Source organism: Mobula hypostoma, chromosome X1 (assembly GCF_963921235.1).
Source record: "Mobula hypostoma chromosome X1, sMobHyp1.1, whole genome shotgun sequence".
NCBI lineage: Eukaryota > Metazoa > Chordata > Chondrichthyes > Myliobatiformes > Myliobatidae > Mobula > Mobula hypostoma.
In genome coordinates, this window is record NC_086128.1 from 69,010,660 (window position 1) to 69,037,894 (window position 27,235).

The window sequence follows — 27,235 nt, forward strand, 5'->3', positions numbered from 1 at the left end:
TAGAAACAACTACAGGAAAGGATGCCACATGAGTAACTTATCAGTCTGGTGCACACAATATTTTAATACGTTGGAGCTCACGCCTCCGGTTCCATCCACAACGTCCTTCTGAGACTCCGGCAACCCTCCGAACCCCTGAGGTCCGGTGTCCGCCACCCTGGAACCGCTGTCCGTTCCTCACACGTCGGTCCTCTCCGCTCACCTCCCGAAAAAGCCCGCGCTCCTCAACTCAGCACGCAGATACAAGATAACAGAACATGACTTCCACTGGCTAACAAATGAATACAGTTTCCATGATCACACTGTTTAACCCAAACATTGCAGTTACAGAGAACCCCTTACTCAGCAGTTAACAGTACGAGAAGCCATTTTAATATAACACTTCAGAGAAACCATTCCGGTAATAATTGATCAACGGTTAACAGTCCATCTGGTATTACTGAGAGCCCTACAGACCTGTTGGAGGAGAGTTCACAGTGAATCAGTCAAAAGCACGTCAGGTAATGTAACGAGGCTTAACCCAAGCATAGAGCAGTGGAGATGACTTAGCAATGAGCCATACTTTAATATTAAAAAAAAACATAGAAACATAGAAAACCTACAGCACAGTACAGGCCCTTCGGCCCACAATGCTGTGCCAAACATGTACTTACTTTAGAAATTAACTCGGGTTACCCATAGCCCTCAGTTTTTCGAAGCTCCATCTACCTATCCAGGAGTCTCTTACAAGACCCAATCGTATCCGCCTCCACCACCACCGCTGGCAGCCCGCTCCACGCACTCACCACTCTCTGCGTAAAAAAACTTACCCCTGACGTCTCCCCTGTACCTACTTCCAAGCACCTTAAAACTGTGCCCTCTCGTGCTAGCCATTTCAGCCCTGGGAAAAAGCCTCTGACTATCCACAGGACAGTCAACTGCAAAAATAACAGGCCGTAGTGGTGTGGGGGACTAAACAAGTGAGACCAGGTGCCTAACTCGACAACGAAACCAGGTAACTGGAGGCTAGGAATAACCGGCAGTGGCCAGCTGATCCGAACAAGTGAAGAGGGACAGTGGATCAGAGCTGTGTCACAGTGTGGGGCACTGGGAGTAAGGGTGGACCCAAATGCAAGACACATCTTGTGAGGTTACTTAGATTTAGTGTATTGTTCGATACCAGGAGAGCAAGGCAGGAGCAGGAATAGCAAACTAGACAAGGACTGAGGACTACGACTAGGCTGGGACTAAGGGTCTGGGCTGGGACTCGGAATCAGATCCCAGAACTAGAGGAGACATGAAGAGGCTACCGGAGGATGGGTATGAACTCCGAGCCCGAGACTGGGCAAGGACCCAGTACCTGGGTCTTGCCTCGGGCTCGGACCCCAGAACCAGGCATGGACATGACATGGGCTAGGGAGAGGAGGAACATGGAAAACAGAGCCTCGGACTCGGGAGAGCAGGTACATGGAACCATGGATACATACACAGAACACAGAGTCGGGACCCCCCCTTGGGAACAGGACATAGGGCCAGGACTCATGACCCCCCGCGGGGCAACGGCAAGACGGCCAGACTTACCCCACGGAGGCGAGGACAAGACAAGACCAACACGAAAGAACACCAGAGAGTACCTATCTAGCTCCGGCGATAGTACTAGACCAAAGTGTGGGCGAGGGCTGCAGACGAGGGCTAGAGGCGAGAGGGGCAGAGAAGAGATTCAGACAGGGGGGTAGGACAGGAATCACAGACCACCAGGGCCAGGACTCGACTTGGTACTTGGATGCCACCAGGACCAGGACTCGACTCAGAACTTGGATGCTGCCAGGGCCAGGACTCGACTCAGAACTTGGATGCTGCCAGGGCCAGGACTTGACTTGGAACTTGGATGCCGCTGGAGCCAGGGCTTGACTTGGAGCCTCCGGGTAGTGACGAGCTCTCAACTCGGCCCGGGAACAGTAGACAGCGGTTCTTGGTTCCCTCCAGCGGGTTAACTGACGGACCCACCTCAGTGAGGAAACTTTGCAGGCTCACTTTGGCGAGGTAACTTGACAGGGTTGCTCCGGTGAGGAAAGGCGAATTACTGGCACTCGCTTCGGGCAGAGACTAGTCTTGCTTCCAGCCAGATGACATTTGCAGACGCTCTCGCGCCTAACGGCTGAAAGCTGGAGACTATAAACTACCTGTTCAGCCGAGAGTAAATTGCCTCTAATCACCAAAGCCGAGGGACACAGGAAAACAGGGAACCAAAGGGAAACAGGGAGTCAACGGTCCGGATCGTAACATAAACAAAGTAAATTTACGGAGACCCCAATTCGGACCATGACAAGCTGGGTTTTAATAGGCTGCAGGTGACGAGTTGGGAATGAGGGGCAGCTGAGCCTGGGAGTGATCTGGTGTCCGTAATTAGGGGAAAAAAAACATTTGAGTCAGTGGGGAGAGGATGAACGGGTTAAGACCGTCAAATCTTGCAGCGGGATCTGGACTGGTTGGGAAAATGGCAGGTGGAATTTAATGCAGACAAGTGTGAGGTGCTGCACTTTGGGAGGGCGAGCCAGGTAGGTTAGGACTTACACAGTGAGTGATAGGGCTCTGAGGAGTGTGGAAGAACAGAGAGATCTGGGGACACAGGTCCATAATTCCTTGAAAGTGAAGTCACAGGTAAAGAGAGCTTTTGGCACAGTTTTCGACAGACAGAGTCAGAGCACATTCACTGCAGCCCGAAACAGTGCCGGCCAGTAAGTGAGCAGGCTGTGAGCTCACATAGTCTTGTAATTATTAAAAGAAAGCTGTGCTCTAGCCAAGAGCAGAATCGAGAACCTCCCTGTTACTAGGGAGACGAGATAGCCTGACGAACCTGCATTATCTGCGGGACTGGTTATCAGATGGAGCCCACAATCGCGCCTTTGTCACACCTGTCACCGCTGACAGACGAGAGTGACGTTTGAAAGCGATGTCACCGGCTGACAGGGTCACAAAGGAAGCTTTTGGCACATTGGCCTGCATAGATCATAGCGTTGAGCACAGGAGATGGGAGTGCTATGTTGAAGTTGTATAAGACGTCGGTGAGGGCTAATTTGGAGTATTATCTGGAGTTCTGGTCACCTACCCTACCAGGACAGATGTCAATAACATTGAAAGAGTGTAGAGAAAGTTTACAAGGGTAATGAAGGCGAGGAGCAACTGGTTGAGGCTGGCTGGTTCGATTGGTGAACGAGGACTGTGGCTGAGAGCTGGGTTTAAGTAGGCCGCCGGTGATGGTGACTCCGGTTAGCTGGCTGGAGACTAGCGGGTGCCTGCCTGTGCGGGTCTGGCAGAGGGGGCTCTGCCTGCAGCAGTAGCACGTAGTCAGTGGAATTCCGTCTTCACTCCAGCTCCGCTCATTGGGGCCTGTGAATTAACGAGGTTCTGGTTGCAGCCTTCACCCTCACCTTCTCTCGAAAGGCCGAGACAGAGTGGACGTGGAGAGGATGTTTCCTGTAGTGGGGGGAGTCCAGGACCAGAGGACACAGATAGAGTGGATGTGGAGAGGATGTTTCCTATAGTGGGGGAGTCCAGGACCAGAGGACACAGATAGAGTGGATGTGGAGAGGATGTTTCCTATAGTGGGGGAGTCCAGGAGCAGAGGACACAGATAGAGTGGATGTGGAGAAGATATTTCCTATAGTGGGGGAGTCCAGGAGCAGAGGACACAGATAGAGTGGATGTGGAGAGGATGTTTCCTATAGTGGGGGAGTCCAGGACCAGAGGACACAGATAGAGTGGATGTGGAGAGGATGTTTCCTATAGTGGGGGAGTCTAGGACCAGAGGACACAGATAGAGTGGATGTGGAGAGGATGTTTCCTATGGTGGGGGAGTCTAGGATCAGAGGACACAGATAGAGTGGATGTGGAGAGGATGTTTCCTGTAGTGGGGGGAGTCCAGGACCAGAGGACACAGATAGAGTGGATGTGGAGAGGATGTTTCCTATAGTGGGGGAGTCTAGGACCAGAGGACACAGATAGAGTGGATGTGGAGAGGATGTTTCCTATACTGGGGGAGTCTAGGACCAGAGGACACAGATAGAGTGGATGTGGAGGGGATGTTCCCTATAGTGGGGGGAGTCTAGGACCAGAGGACACAGATAGAGTGGATGTGGAGAGGATGTTTCCTGCAGTGGGGGGAGTCTAGGACCAGAGGACACAGTCTCAGAATAGAGGGACGTCAATTTAGATCCGAGATGAGGAAGAATTTCTTTAGCCATATGGTAGTGAATCTGTGGAATTTATCACCACAGAAGACCGTGGAAGCCAAGTCATTAAATATATTTAAAGTGGTGACTGATAGGTGGTTGACTAGTCAGGGTGTCAAAGGTTACGGGGAGAAGGCAGGAGAATGGCGTCGAGAGGGATAGTAAATCAGCCCTGATGGAATGGTGTAGCAGACTCGATGGGCTGAATGGTGTAATTCTACTCCTGTGTCTCATGGTCTTGAGATCTCATGGCAAACTGCCAGCAGTTGTCTCGCATCAGTGAGAGATACAAGAGGATCTGTAAATGCTGGAAATCCAGAGCAACGCACACACACACAAAATGCTGGGAGCAACTCAGCAGGTCAGGCAGCATCTGTGGAGGGGAATAAACAGTTGACATCTTTCAGTTGAGACCCTTCATCAGAACTGGAAAGGAAGGGGTTTGGAAGCTACAATGAGAAGGTTGGGGAAGGGGAGGAAGGCAAGCTGACAGGTGACAGGGTGACAGGTGAGACCAGGTGAGGGGGAAGTTGTTTGTGTCTTTGTGAGTGTGTGTGATTGTGTGTCTGTGTGTGTGTGTGTGTGTGTGTGTGTGTCTGTGTGTGTGTGTGTGTGTCTCTGTGTGCGTTGCCAAGGAAACAGGTTGGTTGAAGGGTTTGGCTATTAACTTGTGTTATCAGTCGGTGACGGAGAGATTAAGTGGGGCGCCCGGGTAGCGTAGCGGTTTAGCGCGACACTATTGAAGCTCGAGACGTCAGAGTTCGGAGTCCAATTCCGGCGTCCTCTGTAAGCAAGTGTTACTGCGTATGTTAATCAAAGTGGCTTCTTTGTTATGTTAAATGCTGAGAAAGTTCTCTTGCTAGCAGTTTGCTTGGGTTATATTATTGATAACAGAGCGAACGAACTAATGGGTGTCCATGTTATTCTTACTTGGGGTGATATGCTGTCTCATGTGGCTGGGAAACGGGGGTTTTTGGGGGGGGGGGAAGTTGGAGGAGAGACCGGGAGGACGACGGATGTGCTGGGAGTGCTCTGGTCAATCTCTTCGGATGGTGTCTGGAGCTACGAGTCGAGGGGGTTGGAGTGGTCCTGAAGAGGTCCTCGAGCTCCAACTGTGTGCAGGAAGAAATTGATCTTTGATAAGTTTGGCGCCTTTGATGTTCCTTTTTGTATTGAACCTCTATTAATCTCATAGTCCTAGTAAGAGTTATAAAGTGTAATTGGTAAAACGTATATTGTGTGGTGGCTGATGATTGATGTTTGAGGCTGAATCAGGTGGTATTTGTACAGCAACCGGGAGACAAGGTTGGGCGGCGGACGGGGTTCCCCTAGATAAATACGAGCCAATATAGCTGAGCGTTGCATTGGTGGGGGCAGACGTCCAGGTTTGGAATTTTCGGTAAAGCTGTATAAATTGCCACGTTAAGTAGTGCGGTGATGGAGCGAGATAAGATTACAAGCTGGTGTGAGTTAGAGGACGTACCGGTGAATCGTGCGTGCTAAGTGGGGTGGATTTCCGCACTTCGGGAGAAGTACCAGTGGGAGGGTTGAGTTTGATCAAAGGTATCGGACGGGTAGAACTGGTCACTAGAAGGTGCGGTAAGGAAGTGGAATCTAGCTGGGTGTTGGTTCGTACGAGTGCTGATGACATGACGTTGGAACTGCCAGTGACGGTCGGCGTCCGGGGGAGGGGGGGCCGTGTGTACATTCCAGCCCCGTGACCGCGTAGGTTTCCTCCGGGTGCTCCGGTTTCCTCCCACAGTCCGAAGACGTATCGGTCGGCGGGTTAATTGGTCATTGTAAACTCTCCTGTGATGAGACTGGGGTTAAATAGGGGGATTACTGGGCTGTGTGGATCATTGGGCAGGAAGGGTCTTTTCCATGCAGTACCTATAAAACGAATAAATAAAATATTACGGGTAAGATCGAGCCTTGCTCTCGAGCGGCAGAATGGGGCAGCTGGCCCGCCCTCACCTCAGGCCTAGAGTCGCGGCCGGGCACGGGCCTCTCCTACACTCACCTCCTTTGTGTTCGTCAGGTGATCACGGTCTTCAGCGAGGGCGGGACGCGGAGGTCACTGGAGGTGGGGGCCACGGCAACAGCTCGCGACGTCTGCAGCATGCTCGTCGAGAGGGGTCGCTGCCTGGACGAGGAGAGCTGGGCCCTGGTGGAGGCCCACACCGACGCTGCTCTGGGTGAGACCCAGACCCCCTACCCCCTCCTTCTCGCCGGCCCAACTCTCCCCCGCCATTTTCCTCACACCAACTCTGCTCTGGGTGAGATAGAGACCTGTACAGCCTCCCTCTCCCCAGCTGGACCCTCACCCTGCATGTTCCCCCAACACCAACTCTTCTCACCACTGCACCCCCGCTCCCGACTCTCTTTCCCAACACCCTCCCTCACTCCTCTCTTCCCCGTCCTCACCCTTCTTCCTCTTTGCCTGTCACTCGCCCCATCCTGTCTCCCTAACCTTCCCCCTCTTACCCGACATGACACTCACCCTGTCACCCACCACTCATCATCATCCCTATTCCTCACCGGAAGCTCACCCCTCCAACTCTCTCCCACATTTATCTCTCTATCTAACTGTCTATCTATCTATATGTATGTCTATTGATCTCTCTCTCTCTATCTATCTGTCTGTCTATCTGTCAGTCTATCTGTTTATCTGTCTATTTATCTATCTGTCTGTCTATCTACCTGTCTATCTCTCTCTTTATCTATCTCTCTATCTGTCTGTCGATATATCTCTGTCTCTCTGTCTGTCTAACTATCTGTCTATCTATTTATCTATCTATTTATTTATCTATTTATCTGTCTCTCTATCTCTCTATCTGCTTATCGATCTATCTGTCTGTCTGTTCATCTGTCTGTCTATCTATCTGTCTATCTATCTGTCTGTCTAGCTGTCTATCTATCTGTCTGTTTATCTATCTATCTGTTTATTAATTTATTCATCTATCCATCTATCTGTCTATCTACCTATCTATCTATCCATCTATCTATCTATTCGTCAATCTATCTATTCATCTATCTATCTATCTGTCTATCTATCTGTCTGTCTATATATCTATCTATCTGTCTGTCTATCTATCTATCTGTATCTATCTATCTGTCTATCTATCGATCTATCTATTTATCTGTGTCTATCTATCGATCTATCTATCTATCCATCCATCTATCTATCTGTTTATCTGTCTACCTATCGATCTATCTATCTGTTTATCTGTCTATCTATCTATCTATCTATCTATCTGTCTATCTGTATATCTATCTGTCTATCTATCTGTCTGTCTATCTGTCTATCTATCTATCTGTCTGTTTATCTATCTATCTATCTGTTTATTAATTTATCCATCTATCCATCTATCTGTCTATCTACCTATCTATCTATCCATCTATCTATGTATTCGTCAATCTATCTATTCATCTATCTATCTATCTGTCTGTCTATCTATCTATTTATCTGTATCTATCTATCTATCTGTATCTATCTGTCTATCTATCTATCTATCCATCCATCTATCTAGCTATCTGTTTATCTATCTATCGATCTATCTGTTTATCTGTCTATCTGTATATCTATCTATCATCTATCTGTCTATCTATCTATCTGTTTATCTGTCTAGCTGTCTGTCTATCTATCTGTTTGTCTATCTATCTGTCTATCTATCCATCTATCTGTATATCTATCTATCTAACTGTCTATCTATCTATCTGTCTACCTAGCTATCTATCTATCTATCTGTGTGTCTATCCGTCTATCGATCTATCTATCTGTATATCTATCTATCTATCTGTCTATCTATCTATCTGTATATCTGTCCATCTATCCATCTATCTGTCTATCTGTCCATCTCTCTATCTGTGTCTATCTATCTATCCATCTATCTGTCTATCTGTCTATCTATCTGTGCATCTGTCTGTCTATCTATCTGTGTGTCTATCCGTCTATCGATCTATCTGTTTATTTATTTAACGACAGAGTGCAGAGTGGACCCTTCTGGCCCCTCAACCCTCGCCACCCTACAGCTTCCAACAATCTCTAACCTAATCATGGGACAATTTACAATGACCAATTGACCGACCCGGTATGCCTTTGGACTGTGGGAGAAAACCGGAGCACCCGGAGGAAACCCACTCGTTCCACAGGGACTCCGCACAGACTGCGCTAGAATTGAACTCGGATTCCAGAATGCCCCGACCTGTGATAGCGTCACAGTAACTGCTACGGTGGCACCTCTGACATCGCACACTGTCCACACCCTGCTCTGTCCTTTAAACAGACCCCCACATCCTTCACACATCCCCTCACATCCTGCCGCTCACTCCATCTGACACACCTCCTCCCCTTCCTGCTACCCTGAAACCCTGAACCAAACTCGTTCCTTGCCCTCCCTATCTGATGCATCTCACCCCAACACCTCTCGTTCTCCCAGACCACTCCATGGCTCTCGTTCCCTGACCACTTAGCACTCATCTCTGGGGTAGAAGAACACAGAATGGGCCCTCTAAGCCGAGTGAGTGTGCGGCCACGCGGTAACTGAAATGCCCCCGCGCACATAGCCTTTGTTACCCTACGGCTGGAATTTCCTTTTATATAATGTTAATATAATTTTGAAATCTATGTTGATATCATTGTGATATACCCTGTGAATAATTATGCATTTATTAATGTAATCCATAAATTTTCTTTATTTTGCTTGTGGCTGCGTGCGTGCGTCTGTGATGATGTCTTTTTCATGGCGCGGAGGGAGGGAGCGAGAGAGAGACTGCGGGACACGCCACTCCTCACGCAGACATTTTTTTGCAGTATTTTTCCCTTTATTTTACGAGGTCAGGTTGCGATCTTGACACCCAACCCGGCATGGATGGAAAGCGTACTCAGGAGCGGACCCGACTAGTTTCGAACTCGGGAACCTCCACTTCTGGGTCCGGCGCCAATGTCGTTGCACCACCAGCCGGCCCAGTCTGTAAATTTTCTAAATAATAAACATACCACAACCTTTAATTTGAAACATTTTAGAGCTTAAACGTCCACACTTTATAAGTTTTTCAAGTTACAACACCATTACAAATTGTAACAATAAACACAGAATGGAAGTCGGTAGCTCACTGTTAATAAACCGGCAACCCACTGAACGCAACGCCATCTAGCCAAAACATTTTACTTTTGCCATGGTGCCTGTCGGTTGCTTTGACCGCCTGACATTGCTTACTTGCATTGCGAGGTGTGGTTTGTGTTTGCTGGATATGAATATCACCAAAACAAACCCCACATTTAAAGTGGAGCGCAGTTTTCAGGCCATGTATAAATTTCCTGCTTAAAGCCACGGCTGGTCCGCGCAGCCCTAAAAATAAAATCGGGGGAACATTCGGCCCATCATATCTGTGCTGCCCTGATGTCAAACTAAATGAATCCCACCTGTCTGCACAAGTTCTGCATTCCTCTACATGTTGAAATGTCTGATCGAAAGAGCCCCTTTAATGCTGCCAGAAACGCAAGAGATTCTGCAGATGCTGGAAATCCAGAGCGAAACACACACACACAGAATACTGGAGGAGCTCAGCAGGTCAGGCGGCATCTGTGGAGGGAGAATAAACAGTCGACCACGCGAGACCGTCAGGACTGGAAAGGAAGTGGGCAGAATAAGAATGCTGGCGGGGGGAGGGGGCAGGAGGATAGCTGGAAGGTGATAGGTGAAGACAGGTGGGCGGGGAGGGGGTAGTAAGAAGCTGGGAGGTGATAGGTGGAAAAGGCAAAGGGCTGAAGAGGAAGGAATCTGATTGGAGAGGAGAGTGGATCATGGGAGAACTGCAGTACAGGTTGTTCACAGTTCTCTGGCACCTAAACCTCCGCTGACTTTGTATAGACTTGAATTGTTGAGAACACAGCTCTTTAACCTGTTGACAGCCATTGGTAAAGACATTTTAAACACAAGAGGAGTTTTGCCAGGATGCTGCCTGGATGAGAGAGGGTGCAGAGGAGATTCACCAGAATGCTGCCTGGATTAGAGATGGGTGCTGAGGGAGATTCACCAGGAGGCTGCCTGGATTAGAGAGGGTGCGGAGGAGATTCACCAGGATGCTGCCTGGATTAGAGAGGGTGCAGAGGAGATTCACCAGGATGCTGCCCGGATTAGAGAGGGTGCAGAGGAGATTCACCAGGATGCTGCCCGGATTAGAGAGGGTGCAGAGGAGATTCACCAGGATGCTGTCTGGATTAGAGAGGGTGCAGAGAAGATTCACCAGGATGCTGCCCGGATTAGAGAGGGTGCAGAGGAGATTCACCAGGATGCTGCCTGGATTAGAGAACGTGTCTTATGAGGAAAGGTTGATTGAGTTCGGGCTTTTCTCTTTGGAGCGAAGGAGGATGAGAGGAGACTTGATAGAGGTGTACAAGATGATAAGAGGCACAGGTTGAGTGGACAGTCAAAGAGTTTTTCCCCAGGGTGAAAATGTCTAACACCAGGGGGCACGATTTTAAGGTGTAAAGGTGTTGTCAGAGGCAGGTTTTTCACACAGGGAGTGGTGGGTGTGCCAGTGGAGGTGATGGAGGCAGGTCCATTAGGGACATTGAAGAAACTCTTAGATAGAAAAATGGAGGGTTATGTGGGAGGGAAGGGTGAGATTGATCTTGGAATAGGTTGAAAGGTCTCAGCCCGAAACGTCGACTCTTTATTCCTCTCCGTAGATGCTGCCCGACCTGCTGAGTTCCTCCAGTGTTTTGCGTCTGGTGCAGGTGGTAGGTGAGACCAGGTGAGCAGAAAGGTGGGTGGGTGGGGGATGAAATGGGAAGCTGGGAGGTGGTAGATGGAAGAGGTAAAGGGCTGGGGAGGGAGGAATCTGACTGGAAAGGAGAGTGGACCGTGGAGGAAGGGGGAGGAGGAGGAACACTGGTTGGGGGGGGAGATGAAGGGCTGCTGAGGAGAAGAGATGGGGTGAAAGGGGGAACCTGAAATGGGCAGAGAACGTTGAGGGGTGGGGGTGGTGAGAACGTTGGGGTGGGTCTCACTGAATTCCCACTGAAGAGAAGTTGCTAACTTCTTCAAGGCAGGCATAACCACAGTCCTGCAAAAGTCTCGTAGCTAGGATACCTAAGACTTTTGCACAGGACTGAATTGTCAATGTGGAGAGGAGAGAGAGTTTGTAAATCTGGCTGGAGCAGAGGGTGTTGGGAATGGTGAGGGTGGAGGGGTGTGGGACGGTTGGCAGAGAAGTGCCTGGTCGGAGGGGTGGAGTACAGACACACCCAGCCCTGAGACACCAGGCAAGGTCATTTGATTCCAAACAATTGGTCTATTGATCATTACAGAATGTCTCTCTGGTGCTTCCCGCTCCCTCCCCTCTCCCTTCCCCTTTTCCCAACCATGATTCCCCCTCTCCCTGCCCTCTTCCCCTCTCTCAGTCCACAATAGAGACCCAGATCAGAATCAGGTTTATCATCACTCACGTACGTCATGAAATTTGTTTTTTTCGTGGCAGCATCCGTCAGTCTGCGCCTGGAAAGTTTTCAGGGCGCAGGCCTGGGCAAGGCTGTATGGGAGACCGGCAGTTGCCCATGCTGCAAGTCTCCCCTCTCCACGACACCGATGTTGTCCAAGGGAAGGGCATTAGGACCCATACAGCTTGGCACCGGTGTCGTCGCAGAGCAATGTGGGACCCAACACACGTTCCCTCGGCTGGGGCTGGAACTCACGACCTTCAGCTCGCTAGTCCACTGCCCTAACCACTTGGCCAAGTGTTCACGCACAGTACAGTGCAATACATTAAATTACTACAGTACCCTGCAAAAGTCTTAGACACCCCAGCTGTAGATACGTGGCTGAGACGTTTGCATGGCATTGTACCTCAGAGACTTCTCAGAAACAGCTAGGCACTTCCCCGGAGCTGCAGACCGTAAACACAGGAGCTTCTGCAGACGCTGGAAGCCTCATCACTGACAGTTAGCTCCCAGGCCGGCCGCACCTTGCCGACGGGTGAAGGAGACACGGTGGGTGGGGAGAGAGAGAGAGAGACAGCTGCCTTCCTCTTCCCAACCCGCACTAACTCGCCTCTCTCTGCCCGCCCCAGAAAGGTACGTGGAGGATCACGAGCCGCTGGCGGACCTGCAGGCCGCCTGGCCACCCAACGGCGGCAGCAAGTTCATCTTCAGAAAGCACTACGCCAAGTACGAGGTCTTCAGGAACCCCGAGGTAGGGAGCTTGACCACGCCGGCCTCCTCTCCCTCTCCCTCTCAGGACCTCAGGCGGCAAATCACAATTATTCCTAAAGGAACACTCGACGCTGAATTACAACCTTCTCCATCATAGTCTGAATCAAAATCAGAATCAGAATTCCGTGACATATGTTGGTTTGTGTCAGCAGCACAGTGCAACACATAACATATACTATAACTTTAAAATAAAATCTGTATGTATATATACAGTACTGCCACAAGAGTCTTAGGCACACGTACATATCGCTAGGGTGCCCGAGACTTTTGCACACAGTACTGTATTGGTCAGCGTGGAGCGGACAGCGAGTTTGTAAATCTGGCGGGAGCAAAGGATGTCGGGAATGGCGAGGGTGGGGCACAGTGGGAGGGGTGTGGGGACAAGTGGCAGAGAGAGAGTGCCAGAGGTCGGGGGGTGCAGACACACCCAGCCCTGAGAAACCAGGCGAGGTCATCTGATTCCAAACAGTTGGTTTATTGACCATTACAGAATGTCTCTCTGGTGCCTCCTGCTCCCTACCCTCTCCCATCCCTTTTCCCAACCATGATTCCCCTCTCCCTTCCCTTTTCCCAACCATGATTCCCCCTCTCCCTGCCCCCTTTCCTAACCATGATTCCCCCTCTCCCTCCCCCTTTTCCCAACAATGATTCCCCTCCCCCTTCCCCTCTCCCTTCCCCTCTCCTTTCCCCTCTCCCTTCCCTTTCTCCCAACCGTGATTCCCCCTCTCCCTCCCCCTTTTCCCAACCATGATTCCCCTCTCCCTCCCCTTTCCCCAACCATGATTCCCCCTCTCCCTCCCCCTTTTCCCAACCATGATTCCCCTCTCCCTATCCTCTTTTCCAACCATGATTCCCCCTCTCCCTTCCCTTTTCCCAACCATGATTCCCCTCTCCCTCCCCCTTTCCTAACCATGATTCCCCCTCTCCCTCCCCCTTTTCCCAACCATGATTCCCCTCTCCCTATCCTCTTTTCCAACCGTGATTCCCCCTCTCCCTTCCCTTTTCCCAACCATGATTCCCCTCTCCCTCCCCCTTTCCTAACCATGATTCCCCCTCTCCCTCCCCCTTTTCCCAACAATGATTCCCCCCTCTCTCCCCTTTCCCCAACCATGATTCCCCTCTCCCTTCCCCTCTCCCTTCCCCTCTCCCTTCCCCTCTCCCTTCCCCTCTCCTTTCCCCTCTCCCTTCCCTTTTTCCCAACCGTGATTCCCCCTCTCCCTCCCCCTTTTCCCAACCACGATTCCCCTCTCCCTTCCCCTTTTCCCAACCATGATTCCCCTCTCCCTTCCCCTTTTTCCAACCATGATTCCCCTCTCCCTCCCCTTTCCCCAACCATGATTCCCCTCTCCCGTCCTCTTTTCCCAACCATGACTCCCTCTCTCCCTTCCCCTTTTCCCAACCACAATTCTCCTCTCCCTTCCCCTTTTCCCAACCATGATTTCCCTCTCCCTTCCCCTTTTCCCAACCATGATCCCCCTCTCCCTTCCCCTTTTCCCAACAATGATTCCCCTCTCCCTCCCCTTTCCCCAACCATGATTCCCCTCTCCCGTCCTCTTTTCCCAACCATGATTCCCTCTCTCCCTTCCCCTTTTCCCAACCACGATTCCCCTCTCCCTTCCCCTTTTCCCAACCATGATTCCCCTCTCGCTTCCCCTTTTCCCAACCATGATTTCACTCTCCCTTCCCCTTTCCCCAACCATGATTCCCCTCTCCCTTCCCCTTTTTCCAACCATGATTACCCTCTCCCTTCCCCTTTTCCCAACCACGATTCCCCTCTCCCTTTCCCTTTTCCCAACCACGATTCCCCTCTCCCTTCCCCTTTTCCCAACCATGATTCCCCTCTCCCTTATCCTTTTCCCAACCGTGATTCCCCTCTCCCTTTCCCTTTTCCCAACCATGATTCCCCTCCCTTCCCCTTTTTCCAACCATGATTACCCTCTCCCTTCCCCTTTTCCCAACCATGATTCCCCTCTCCCTTATCCTTTTCCCAACCGTGATTCCCCTCTCCCTTTCCCTTTTCCCAATCGTGATTCCCCTCTCCCTTTCCCTTTTCCCAACCACAATTACTCTCACCCTGTCCTCACGCAGACCCATATCAGAATCAGGTTCATCATCACTCACGTTTGTCAGGAAATTTTGCTTTCTTTTCTGTGGCAGCAGTACAGTGCAATGCATAAAATTACTACAGTACTGTGCAAAAGTCTTCGGCTCCCCAGCTACAGTAGATGTACATGCCTAAGACCTTTGTACAGTGCTGTAAATAAGCAGACAGACAAACAGGTAATGGAAAAAAAACAGAAAGAGGAGAGGTAGTGTTCATGGGTTCATTGTCCATCCAGAAATCGGACGGCGGAGGGGAAGTGTGTGTCGTCAGACTACGTACCCTCTCCCCAATGGCGGCAACGAGAGGAGAGCATGTCCTGGGTGGTGAGGGCCCTCAGTAGCAGATGGTGCTTTCCTGAGTCATCTCCTCCGGAAGGAGTCCTGGGGGAGGCCGCCGTCCGCGATGGGACAGGCCGAGTTTACAGCCTCCTGCTGCCTCTTCCTTCCCCCCTCCCAACCCCCAATCCTGCGCGGCTGCCCCCTCCAGCTGGTGAGGGAACCAACCGGAACGCGCTACGCGGTACACCTGTTGGATCCGGCTGGAGTCCTTGGTGACGCACCCGATCTCCCGAAACTCCGAATGCAATACAGCCACTGTTGTGCCTTCTTTGTAGTTAAATCGATAGGTTGGAGAGTTCCTCAGAGACACGAGCCCCCAGGAGCCTGAAACTACTCACCCTCCCCATTGCTGATTCCTCAGTGAGGACTGGTGTGTGGACACTGAAACCCAGCATCACTTCCTTGGTCCTACCGACCTTGAGGGCGAGGTTGTTGCTGTGATATCACTCAGCCTCGCTCCTGGAGTAGACAGAATCCATGATGGCTGGAGCCGTTAGCGGAGACCAGGTTCTGAGTTCAAACAATACACTTGACTCCGTAAGTTAATGTCGCGTCTTCACCGAGGAGCGTTTTGGAAAAGGCGGGAGGCAAAAGGATGGGCGGGCATTGGAACAGATCCGGAGGAGGTCCACGAGAATGGTCCCAGGAATGAAAGGGTTAACGCACGAGGAGCATTTCATAGCTCAAATCCGGGGTTCAGAAGAACGAGGAGGGAATCTCATCGAAACCTATCGAATATTGAAACGCCAAGATGGAGCGGATGTGGAGAGCATGTTTCCTATAGTGGGGGAGTCTAGGACCAGAGGACACAGATAGAGTGGATGTGGAGAGGATGTTTCCTATAGTGGGGGAGTCTAGGACCAGAGGACACAGATAGAGTGGATTTGGAGAGGATGTTTCCTATAGTGGGGGGAATCTAGGACCAGAGGGCAGAGATAGAGTGGATGCGGAGAGGATGTTTCCTATAGTGGGGGGAGTCTAGGACCAGAGGACACAGATAGAGTGGATGTGAAGAGGATTGTTCCTATAGTGGGGGAGTCTAGGACCAGAGGACACAGATAGAGTGGATGTGGAGAGGATGTTTTCTATAGTCGGGGAGTCTAGGACCAGAGGACACAGATAGAGTGGATGTGGAGAGGATGTCTCCTATGGTGGGGGGAGTCTAGGACCAGAGGGCACAGATAGAGTGGATGTGGAGAGGATGTTTCCTATACTGGGGGAGTCTAGGACCAGAGGACACAGATAGAGTGGATATGGACAGGATGTTTCCTATAGTGGGGGAGTCTGGGACCAGAAGCCACAGATAGAGTGGATGTGGAGAGGATGTTCCCTACAGTGGGGGAGTTGAGGACCAGAGAACGTCCATTTAGATCAGAGATGAGGAGGAATTTCTTTAGCCAGAGGGTGCTGAATCTGTGGAATTCATTACAACAGACGACTGTGGGTGCCAAGTCACTGGGTATATTTAAAGCTGGGTGTGTCAGGTTCTTGAAAGGTTACAGGGTGAATGGAGGTTGATGGGGACAATAAATCAGCCATGATTGAATGGCGGAGCAGACTCGATGGGCTGATTGGCCTCACTCTGCTCCTGTGTCTGATGGTTAGATGGGAGGTACCTTGTGCGAGACACAAAGGCAGATATTGGCCAGCGGGGACCAATGACCTGATTCTGCACTGTGCATTTGTTGAAAATGATGTACTCAGGGATACAGCACAGAACAGGTCCTTCGGATCCAGCAAGCACACAGCTCCCAGAAACTCACCTGGTTTCTCAATCTCAGCACAGGTTCTTTAAACTTGGCCTAATCCCGCTACCTATTAAACGCTCCCAACGGCGTGCGTCTCAAACAGCCTCCGGCAACCAAGTCCAGCTCCCGGCCTGCACGTGTGGTTTAGCTACTAAGCCCGGTGGAACTGTGACTACTGACAGGTGAAGGGGCAAAGGCGGGTTACTGGCGCCTTAAAACCAGTCGCTTTGGGCGAATGGGGCTCATCCGCTTATCGAGGAGAAGGAAAACTCTAATCTCAAACCTCCCACTGCCTTGCGACTAGACCCACTCACGGGGAAGGCTTCGGGAGTAAACCCTGAGGGAAAAGTCCGAGAGTCCCTAAGGGAGTCTTACGTTGGGTTCAACGCTGACTGGCAACTCCTGGTGCCAAACTGTATCGGGTCTCTGCCGTTCCTCTGGGTCCATCGGCTGCGAGGAGAGGGGGGAGCCTACTACACAAACAACAGCTCGCTCCCCGTACCGTATTGACCCGGCTTGTGTATCACGTAGACAGCCGGGGCGCAATGTCCATGGCTGACCTCCGACCAGCAGAGGGCAGTCAAAAACAATCACATGACAATTAACAACGACCAATCAAACGTAGGAGCCGGTACGCCTTTGGACTGCGGGAGGAAACCAGATCACCCTGAGGAAACCCACTCGTTCACAGGGGTGGGGGGATGCACAAACTGCTGACAGAGGGTGCGGGAGCTCCGGAACTCCGCGAACTGCAAGAGCGTTGCGCTAATCACAACACTACCGAGGAGCCCCTCTCCGATCTGATGGTCACATTTCTCTCCTCTCCACAGACGTTCTTCCCCCCGCACTTGTTAGGAGGAAGTCTGGAAGGTCACGCGGGAATTTCACGAGTACAACTCACTCAGGTGAGACCCAATCTGAAAACCAGACTCCCCCACCCCGCCCCGCCCCGCGGTAATCTGGCATAAATTCTGACGATCTGAGGCATACATGGGTAAACCACAGAATGAGGGTCTTTTTGAAAGGCAGAGATGGAGTAGATGTGGAGAGGATGTTTCCTCTCGTGGGGGAGTCTAGGACCAGAGGACACAGATAGAGTGGATGTGGAGAGGATGTGTCCTGTGGTGGGGGAGTCTAGGATGAGGAGGAATTTCTTTAGCCAGAGGATGGTGAATCTGTGGAATTCATTGTCACAGGCGGCTGTGGAGGCTAAGTCACTGGGTACATTTAAAGCAGAGGTTGATAGGTTCTTGATTAGTCAGGGTGTCAATGGTTACGGGGACAAGGCAGAAGAATGTGGTTGAGAGGGATAGTAAATCAGTCATGATGGAATGGTGGAGCAGATTTGATGGGCTGAATGGCCTAATTCTGCTCTTGTGTCATATGACCTTTTTTCTCAATTTTTTAATGACCGAGGTGTTTGAAATTTAAAGTTCAAAGTAAACTTATACTACCCTGAGTTTCATTTCAATGTGGCCAATCACAGGGAAGATAAAGAAATACAAAATCTTTGTGAAAAACTATCCCTAAACATTAAGACCGACAAACTACCGGTGTATCAAAGAACACAAACTGTGCAAAAAAAAAAATTAATACTGAGAACAGAGTTTGCAAAAAAGTTCCTGAAAGTACATCTGTAGGATGTGGAATCAGTTCACGGTTGTGGAACTTGATGGTTGAGGGGTAATAACTGTTCCTGAACCTGGTGGTGTGGGTCCTGAGGCTCCTGTACCTCCTTCCTGATGGTTAAGGGGGTAATAACTGTTCCTGAACTTGGTGGTGTGGGTCCTGAGGCTCCTGTACCTCCTTCCTGATGGTTGAGGGGTAATAACTGTTCCTGAACCTGGTGGTGTGGGTCCTGAGGCTCCAGTACCTCCTTCCTGATGGTTGAGGGGTTAATAACTGTCCCTGAACCTGGTGGTGTGGGTCCTGAGGCTCCTGTACCTCCTTCCTGATGGTTGAGGGGTAATAACTGTTCCTGAACCTGGTGGTGTGGGTCCTGAGGCTCCAGTACCTCCTTCCTGATGGTTGAGGGGTAATAACTGTCCCTGAACCTGGTGGTGTGGGTCCTGAGGCTCCTGTACCTCCTTCCTGATGGTTAAGGGGGTAATAACTGTTCCTGAACTTGTTGGTGTGGGTCCTGAGGCTCCAGTACCTCCTTCCTGACGGTTGAGGGGTAATAACTGTTCCTGAACCTGGTGGTGTGGGTCCTGAGGCTCCTGTATCTCCTTCCTGATGGTTGAGGGGTAATAACTGTTCCTGAACCTGGTGATGTGGGTCCTGCAGCTCCTGTACCTCCTTCCTGATGGTTGAGGGGTAATAACTGTTCCTGAACCTGGTGGTGTGGGTCCTGAGGCTCCTGTACCTCCTTCCTGATGGTTGAGGGGTAATAACTGTTCCTGAACCTGGTGGTGTGGGTCCTGAGGCTCCTGTACCTCCTTCCTGATGGTTGAGGGGTAATAACTGTTCCTGAACCTGGTGGTGTGGGTCCTGAGGCTCCAGTACCTCCTTCCTGATGGTTGAGGGGTAATAACTGTTCCTGAACCTGGTGGTGTGGGTCCTGAGGCTCCTGTACCTCCTTCCTGATGGTTGAGGGGTAATAACTGTTCCTGAACCTGGTGGTGTGGGCCCTGAGGCTCCTGTACCTCCTTCCTGATGGTTGAGGGGTAATAACTGTTCCTGAACCTGGTGGTGTGGGTCCTGAGGCTCCTGTACCTCCTTCCTGATGGTTGAGGGGTAATAACTGTTCCTGAACCTGGTGGTGTGGGTCCTGAGGCTCCTGTACCTCCTTCCTGATGATCGTATGAGAAGAGCGTATGGCCTGAGTGGTGTTGGTGAGATACTGGTGGGGAAGCTGCTTTCTTGTGGGATGTTTCTCCGCTTCCCAAGTATGCAAACTGAGCTGTTTCCTTCCTTCAAGAACTTCCTGAATGCCCGGAGCTGCCCGGAGATACAGGGGTTTCTGTACCTGAAGGAGAAGGGGAAGAGGGCGTGGAGGCGCCTGTATTTCTTCCTCAGGAGGTCGGGGTTCTACTACTCTGCCAAAGGAACGTCCAAGGTGAGTGGCCCACCGAGCCGCGGCGCCCGGCCGCCCACCGATTTCACCCCAGCCTAACAGTATAGTCCATATAGTCATAGTCATACTTTATTGATCCCGGGGGAAATTGGTTTTTGTTACAGTTGCTCCATAAATAATAAATAGTCATAGAACCATAAATAGTTAAATAGTAATATGTAAATTATGCCAGTAAATTATGCCAGGAAATAAGTCCAGGACCAGCCTATTGGCTCAGGGTATCTGACCCTCCAAGGGAGGAGTTGTAAAGTTTGATGGCCACAGGCAGGAATGACTTCCTATGACGCTCTGTGCTGCATCTCGGTGGAATGAGTCTCTGGCTGAATGTACTCCTGTGCCCACCCAGTACATTATGTAGTGGATGGGAGACATTGTCCAAGATGGCATGCAACTTGGACAGCATCCTCTTTTCAGACACCACCGTCAGGGAGTCCAGTTCCATCCCCACAACATTACTGGCCTTACGGATGAGTTTGTTGATTCTGTTGGTGTCTGCTCCCCTCAGCCTGCTGCCCCAGCACACAACAGCAAACATGATCGCACATGTAGACGATTCGTTGTAAAAGACCAATGGGATTGATTTGATCTCCACCTCGTGGACGATCAACACTGGTGCACCTCAGGGGTGTGTGCTTAGCCCACCGCTCTACTCTCTCTCTATACCCACGACTCTGTGGCTAGGCACGGCTCAAATACCATCTGTAAATTTGCTGACGATACAACCATTGTTGGCAGAATCTCAGATGGTGACAGGAGGGCGTACAGGAGCTGGTTGGAGTAGTGACACTCAGTGCCAGCAAGGCCGAGGAGCAGGTAGTGGACTTCAGGAAGGGTAAGAGGAGCGGATTTACAGAGGGATCAGAAGTGGAGGGAGTGAGCAGTTCCGTGCTCTTGCACGCCAGTCTAATCTGGACCTAATCTGTCGATACGATTACAAAGAAGACACAACAGTTAGAAGCTTGAAGAGATGTGGTTTGTCACTGCAGACGTACCACGGAGAGCATTCTAAATATTCCAATTGATGAAGACAGACGTGAGAAGCAGAGGGAGATCTGGAGAAACTTCTGAAATGCAAGTTCGCTGCTGTTGTTACTGTGCGATCGAGAATCTCCCAGAGGGAAGGCCCCAAAATCCCCTGAGCCGGACAGCTGACAGTGACGAATTCACCTAGCAACCGGTGCATCTTTAGACTGCAGGAGGAAGGCCCCCAGGGTTCCCACGGAAGGAAGTTTGCCTGGATAGGTGGCCGGGACTGAACTCCGAATGCCGCGGAGCCGCGATACCCTCGCGGTAGCCACCCCTCCCCCCGAGGTGGCGGATTTACTCTGCATTTAGGACGGGGTGGGGGGTTTATTTTGTCTGCGGAGCACGTCCGGAGAGATGGAGAGGGTATTGTTGCGACAAGGCTAAGGCTAGACGTAGCCCAGACAGATCTGTGTGAGGTAACCAACAGTCGGATTGGACGGGAGATGAGGGAAAGGACTTTCACCAGGAGCAGAATCAGAATCAGGTTTATTATCACCGGCACGTGACGTGAAATTTATTAACTTAGCAGCAGCAGTTCAGTGCAATATATAATCTGGAAGAAAGGAAAAATAAATAAAGCTTTTTATTCAGTATACTTTATACAGTATACGTAAGTAGATTTTAAAAGTCGTGCTGAAACAGAAATACTGTATACTTAAAAAATAGTGAGGTAGTGTCCAAAGCTTCGATGTCCATTTAGAAATTGGATGGCAGAGGGGAAGAAGCTGTTCCTGAATCGTTGAGTGTGTGTCTTCAGGCTCCTGTACCTCCTCCCTGATGGCGGAGGGGAAGAAGCTGTTCCTGAATCGTTGAGTGTGTGTCTTCAGGCTCCTGTACCTCCTCCCTGATGGCAGAGGGGAAGAAGCTGTTCCTGAATCGTTGAGTGTGTGTCTTCAGGCTCCTGTACCTCCTCCCTGATGGCAGAGGGGAAGGAGCTGTTCCTGAATCGCTGAGTGTGTACTGTATGGTTATATGTATTCACAAGGCCAGACGCATGGCGTTCAAAAGTCAGTTTCAGGCATTATGTGCCTACTATAAATGCCTCTGTTGATTCACAAGCGACAGCAATTGATAAATATAATATAGAAATGACGCTCACAACACGCTGGAGGACCTCAGCGGGTCGGGCAGCAATATAGCAGTGAACTGTGACAGTGTCAACAGCGTCAGAGACAACCCGGCCGACACAGAGCATAAACAAACAAACCAGCAGAGCATCTGACCCACAGCACACAACGTGAATCACGCACAATGTCCACTGCTATTCGCATTACACAGACAGACAATGCCAAAAGATACACGGTTATTAAAGTCAAATAAGGCAAACAACAGATGCAAGGCTTTACCAGGAGTTGGGCAAATCGTACTCTGACCATGCAATACCTCAATTAATTCGGCTACTGAATTTAAAACAAAAATCAACAGAATCTCCGCTTGGAAGTCCATGCAATACCAGTAGGCTTAATAGCAGTAAATGTAATAGTTTAGGATTTGCAGGAAACATAAGGACTATGGGGTAACCACCACAAAATAATAATAATATTCAGCATTAGCCTTGGCCCAAATTTTTTTAAAAATCAACTGCATTCACCTTTGATATTTTCAGAGAAGCACAATCCCTCTGTTGTTGTGATTGGTGGTGAAAACATCAGTGATTTTCTGGATGTCAAGTGCTTTGGTCCTCCGGCTGTTTATGGCCAACAGGGCCAAGTCGCTGTTCCGAGCATCGCCGCTGCTATTCCTTAGGTAGTTTTCGAGGCGTCTGAGGCAAGAGAAACTCGGTTCGCATGAGGTAGAGTCAGTGATATGCAGATTAGTTTGTATAAATCTATAAATGATTCGCGGTAGGGTCTCATTAGAGCTAGAATTTCCACTGTGTCATTCACTGTCTGTTCTTGCTAGAGACTCAACCACAGCTCTCATATACTCACGATTTTCTCGGGCAATCTTTGCATGTCCTTTGTCAAGCATATTCCCCAATCTTGAACCGTCTTGTTTTCTCAATTTGAATTCGGCCTATGTCTCCATCGCAAACTTATGAGCTGCACTTACATAGAAACATAGAAAATAGGTGCAGGAGTAGGCCATTTGGCCCTTCGAGCCTGCACCGCCATTCAGTATGATCATGGCTGATCATCCAACTCAGAACCCCGCCCCAGCCTTCCCTCCATACCCCCTGACCCCTGTAGCCACAAGGGCCATATCTAACTCCCTCTTAAACATAGCCAATGAACTGGCCTCAACTGTTTCCTGTGGCAGAGAATTCCACAGAATCACCACTCTCTGTGTGAAGAAGTTTTTCCTCATCTCGGTCCTAAAAGGCTTCCCCTTTATCCTCAAACTGTGACCCCTCATTCTGGACCTACCCAACATCGGGAACAATCTTCCTGCATCTAGCCTGTCGAATCCCTTTAGGATTTTATACGTTTCAATCAGATCCCCCCTTCAATCTTCTAAATTCCAACGAGTATAAGCCTAGTTCATCCAGTTTTTCTTCATATGAAAGTCCTGCCATCCCAGGAATCAATCTGGTGAACCTTCTTTGTACTCCCTCTATGGCAAAGATGTCTTTCCTCAGATTAGGGGACCAAAACTGCACACAATACTCCAGGTGTGGTCTCACCAAGGCCTTGTACAACTGCAGTAGTACCTCCCTGCTCCTGTACCCGAATCCTCTTGCTATGAATGCCAGCATACCATTCGCCTTTTTCACCCCAGCCATTATCAATACTCTTTCAGAGATTGTCTGCCTGGCGTCAGTGGTCGCATCACCAGGACTTGTGATCTGCACCGGCTGCTCGTACGACCGTCCACCACCTGCTCCCATGGATTCACGTGACCCTGATCAGGGGTCTAAGCAGGTGCTACACCTCACCCAAGGGTGACCTGCAGGCCAGCGGAGGGAAGGAGCATCTCACACCTCCTTTGGTAGAGACATATCTCCACTCCGATACACAAAGACATTGGGAGAGAGAAAAATAGATGAGAGATGAAGCCGGGAGATGTCGAGAAAAAGCTTGGAAGATGTGAGCCAGGGAGTGGGACTAGGCAGAGTAACAATCCAGCACAGACTAGATGGGCCAAATAGCCTGATTCAGTGCTGTCGTGCTCCCTGACTCCACGTACAGGTTCCATTCTGAATTTGACCTGTTCTTCTCTCCAACAGGAACCAAGACACCTTCAGTACTTTGCAGACACGAACGAGAGCCACATTTACACCGTCACGAACAGAAAGAGATATAACTCACCCACAGAGTTCGGCTTCTGTGTGAAGGTAGGGGAGCCCAGGAACTTTGTGGCATTCGCCAGCTAGAGAGAGAGAGAGTGTGTGTGTGTGTGTGTATCTGTGTGTGTGTGTGTGTGTATCTGTGTGTGTGTGTATGTCTGTGTGTATTTGTGAGTGTGTGTGAGCGTGTGTGTGAGTATGTCTGTGTGTTGTGTCTGTGTGTGCGAGTGTGTGTGTGTGTGTGTGTGTGTCTGTGTGTGTGTGTGTGTGTGTGTGTGTATATCTGTGTGTGTCTGTGTGGGTGTGTCTCTGTGTGTGTGTGTGTGTGTGTCTGTGTGTGAGTGTGTGTGTGTCTGTGTGTGAGTGTGTGTGTCTATGTGTGTGTGTGTGTGTGTGTGTGTCTGTGTGGGTGTGTCTGTGTGTGAGTGTGTGTGTGTCTGTGTGTGTGTCTGTGTGGGTGTGTCTGTGTGGGTGTGTCTCTGTGTGTGTCTGTGTGTGTGTGTGTGTGTGTATCTGTGTGTGTCTGTGTGGGTGTGTCTCTGTGTGTGTGTGTGTGTGTGTGTGTCTGTGTGTGTGTCTGTGTGGGTGTGTCTGTGTGTGTGTGTATCTGTGTGTGTTGTGTGTGTGTGTGTGTGTGTGTGTGTGTGTGTGTGTGTGTGTGTGTGTGTGTGTGTGTGTGTACGTGTCACTGACAAGCTGTGACCACCAGGTGGCAGTACATACCACGGAAGTCAGGGACCACTCAGCCCCGGGAGCCCAGGTGAGCTTCCACAGAGAAACGCCCCTCATCATGGCGTTAGGTGGGCGGGGGGAACAAATCGGCTCTGGAGGGCCAGAGTGGCCCAGAATGGCTGAAACAAACATACGGAGCAGGAGTCCGTCACGGAGAGCCCCCAGGTGATGAGAAACCCCCCACCCCGAATTCCTAGTGACCCTCCACACGCCTGACTGATTGTGAGCCCCTGGCCCAGCATTAACAAAATTCACAGCTCCTGGAGGGTCGGGGCTCCGAGACCTGGGAGAAAAGTTATGCTCAACCCCGTGCTGAAGGGGCGCGGCTCATTTTTAACCCTTCGCCCCCGAGTTTCAGACCTTTGCCCAGTCCACGTCCACGCGGCCGAATCCCACCAGGACACTTCAGTCCATCGTCTCTGACACCTCACAGTCCCGCGGAGACAGGACCATCCTGTCGGACATCTGCTCACCGGACAATGCGTCCGTTCCAGGGGTCAGTCACATACCCTGCCTCCCGAGATTCCACACAGTCCCTCAGGAAAAGGGAGACCAGCCCGGCGCATCAAAGCTCGTCACAGCGCACTTGGGGTTGAAATTACAATCCCCCAGCACCCTGTGTCACTGACTGTATCCCCACTGACGTTAATCCAGCTCCCTCACACCATCCCTCAGTGACCCCTCTCCCCCAGCGTCCTGTGTCCCCACTGACGTTAATCCCTCTCCCTCACACCGTCCTTCAGTGACCTCTCTCCCCCAGCGTCCTGTGTCACTGACTGTATCCCCACTGACGTTAATCCAGCTCCCTCACACCGTCCCTCAGTGACCCCTCTCCCACATCGTCCTGTGTCACTGACTGTATCCCCACTGACGTTAATCCAGCTCCCTCACACCGTCCCTCAGTGACCCCTCTCCCCCAGCGTCCTGTGTCACTGACTGTATCCCCACTGACGTTAATCCAGCTCCCCCAGACTGTCCCTCAGTGACCCCTCTCCCCCAGCGTCCTGTGTCACTGACTGTATCCCCACTGACGTTAATCCAGCTCCCTCACACCGTCCCTCAGTGACCCCTCTCCCACATCGTCCTGTGTCACTGACTGTATCCCCACTGACGTTAATCCAGCTCCCTCACTCCGTCCCTCAGTGACCCCTCTCCCCCAGCGTCCTGTGTCACTGACTGTATCCCCACTGACGTTAATCCAGCTCCCTCACACCGTCCCTCAGTGACCCCTCTCCCCCAGCGTCCTGTGTCACTGACTGTATCCCCACTGACGTTAATCCAGCTCCCTCACACTGTCCCTCAGTGACCCCTCTCCCCCAGCGTCCTGTGTCACTGACTGTATCCCCACTGACGTTAATCCAGCTCCCTCACACCGTCCCTTAGTGACCCCTCTCCCCGTGTCACTGACTGTATCCCCACTGACGTTACTCGCTACCCCCAGGTTCCCGGGCCGAGGTGCGATCGGGGAGAGCTGTGTTTGCTTTGCGCTGACGATGAACAGACCCGTACCTGCTGGATGACGGCTTTCCGATTACTCAAGGTGAGACTGTACGTCGCCGATAGGGTGGGGATCTGGCCCCTGGGCGTGGGCATGGACGGGTGGGGAGTGTGCTGTGAAAGTTTGTGGGAAGGGTCCATTATACCATCAGACACAGGAGCAGAACCGGGCCACTCAGCCCATCGAATCACCTCCCTCATTATTTACTATCCCTCTCAAACCCCGTTCTCCTGCCTTCTCCCTGTAACCTTTGACACCCTGACTGATCAAGAACCTATCAACCTCTGCTTTAAGTATGACTTGGCCTCCACAGCCGCCTGTGGCAATGAATTCCACAGATTCACCACCTCTGTCTGAAGAAATTCCTGCTCATCTCTGTTCTAAATGAACGTCCCCCTATTCTGAGGCCCTGCCCTCTGGTCCCAGACTCCCCCCACTACAGGAAACATCCTCTTCACATCCACTCTATCTGTGTTATAAGACCATAAGACAAAGGAGCAGAACTCGGCCATTCGGCCCATCGAGTCTGCTCCGCCATTTTATCATGAGCTGATCCATTCTCCCATTTAGTCCCACTCCCCCGCCTTCTCACCATAACCTTTGATGCCCTGGCTACTCAGATACCTATCAATCTCTGCCTTAAATACACCCAATGACTTGGCCTCCACTGCTGCCCGTGGCAACAAATTCCATAGATTCCCCACCCTCTGGCTAAAAAAATTTCTTCGCATCTCTGTTCTGAATGGGCGCCCTTCAATCCTTAAGTCATGCCCTCTCGTACTAGACTCCCCCATCATGGGAAACAATTTTGCCACATCCACTCTGTCCATGCCTTTTAACATTCGAAATGTTTCTATGAGGTCTCCCCTCATTCTTCTAAACTCCAAGGAATACAGTCCAAGAGCGGACAAACGTTCCTCATATGTTAACCCTCTCATTCCCGGAATCATTCTAGTGAATCTTCTCTGTACCCTCTCCAACGTCAGCACACCCTTTCTTAAATAAGGAAAGCAAAACTGCCCACAGTACTCCAAGTGAGATCTCACCAGCGCCTTATAGAG

At 50.7% G+C, this 27,235-nt stretch overlaps 1 protein-coding gene across 3 annotated transcripts in view; it reads left to right on the forward strand.

Moving 5' to 3' along the window:
- LOC134340426 (growth factor receptor-bound protein 7-like) overlaps positions 1–27,235 on the forward strand; it is a 189,476-nt gene that overhangs the window by 98,841 nt on the left and 63,400 nt on the right. For all 3 annotated transcript variants that reach the window (XM_063037645.1, XM_063037644.1, XM_063037646.1), the window contains 6 exons: positions 6,250–6,406; positions 12,285–12,406; positions 17,447–17,521; positions 19,537–19,674; positions 23,885–23,992; positions 26,118–26,216. In XM_063037645.1, coding sequence (XP_062893715.1) covers positions 6,250–6,406; positions 12,285–12,406; positions 17,447–17,521; positions 19,537–19,674; positions 23,885–23,992; positions 26,118–26,216 — 699 coding nt within the window. The remainder of the gene's footprint in view (positions 1–6,249; positions 6,407–12,284; positions 12,407–17,446; positions 17,522–19,536; positions 19,675–23,884; positions 23,993–26,117; positions 26,217–27,235) is intronic.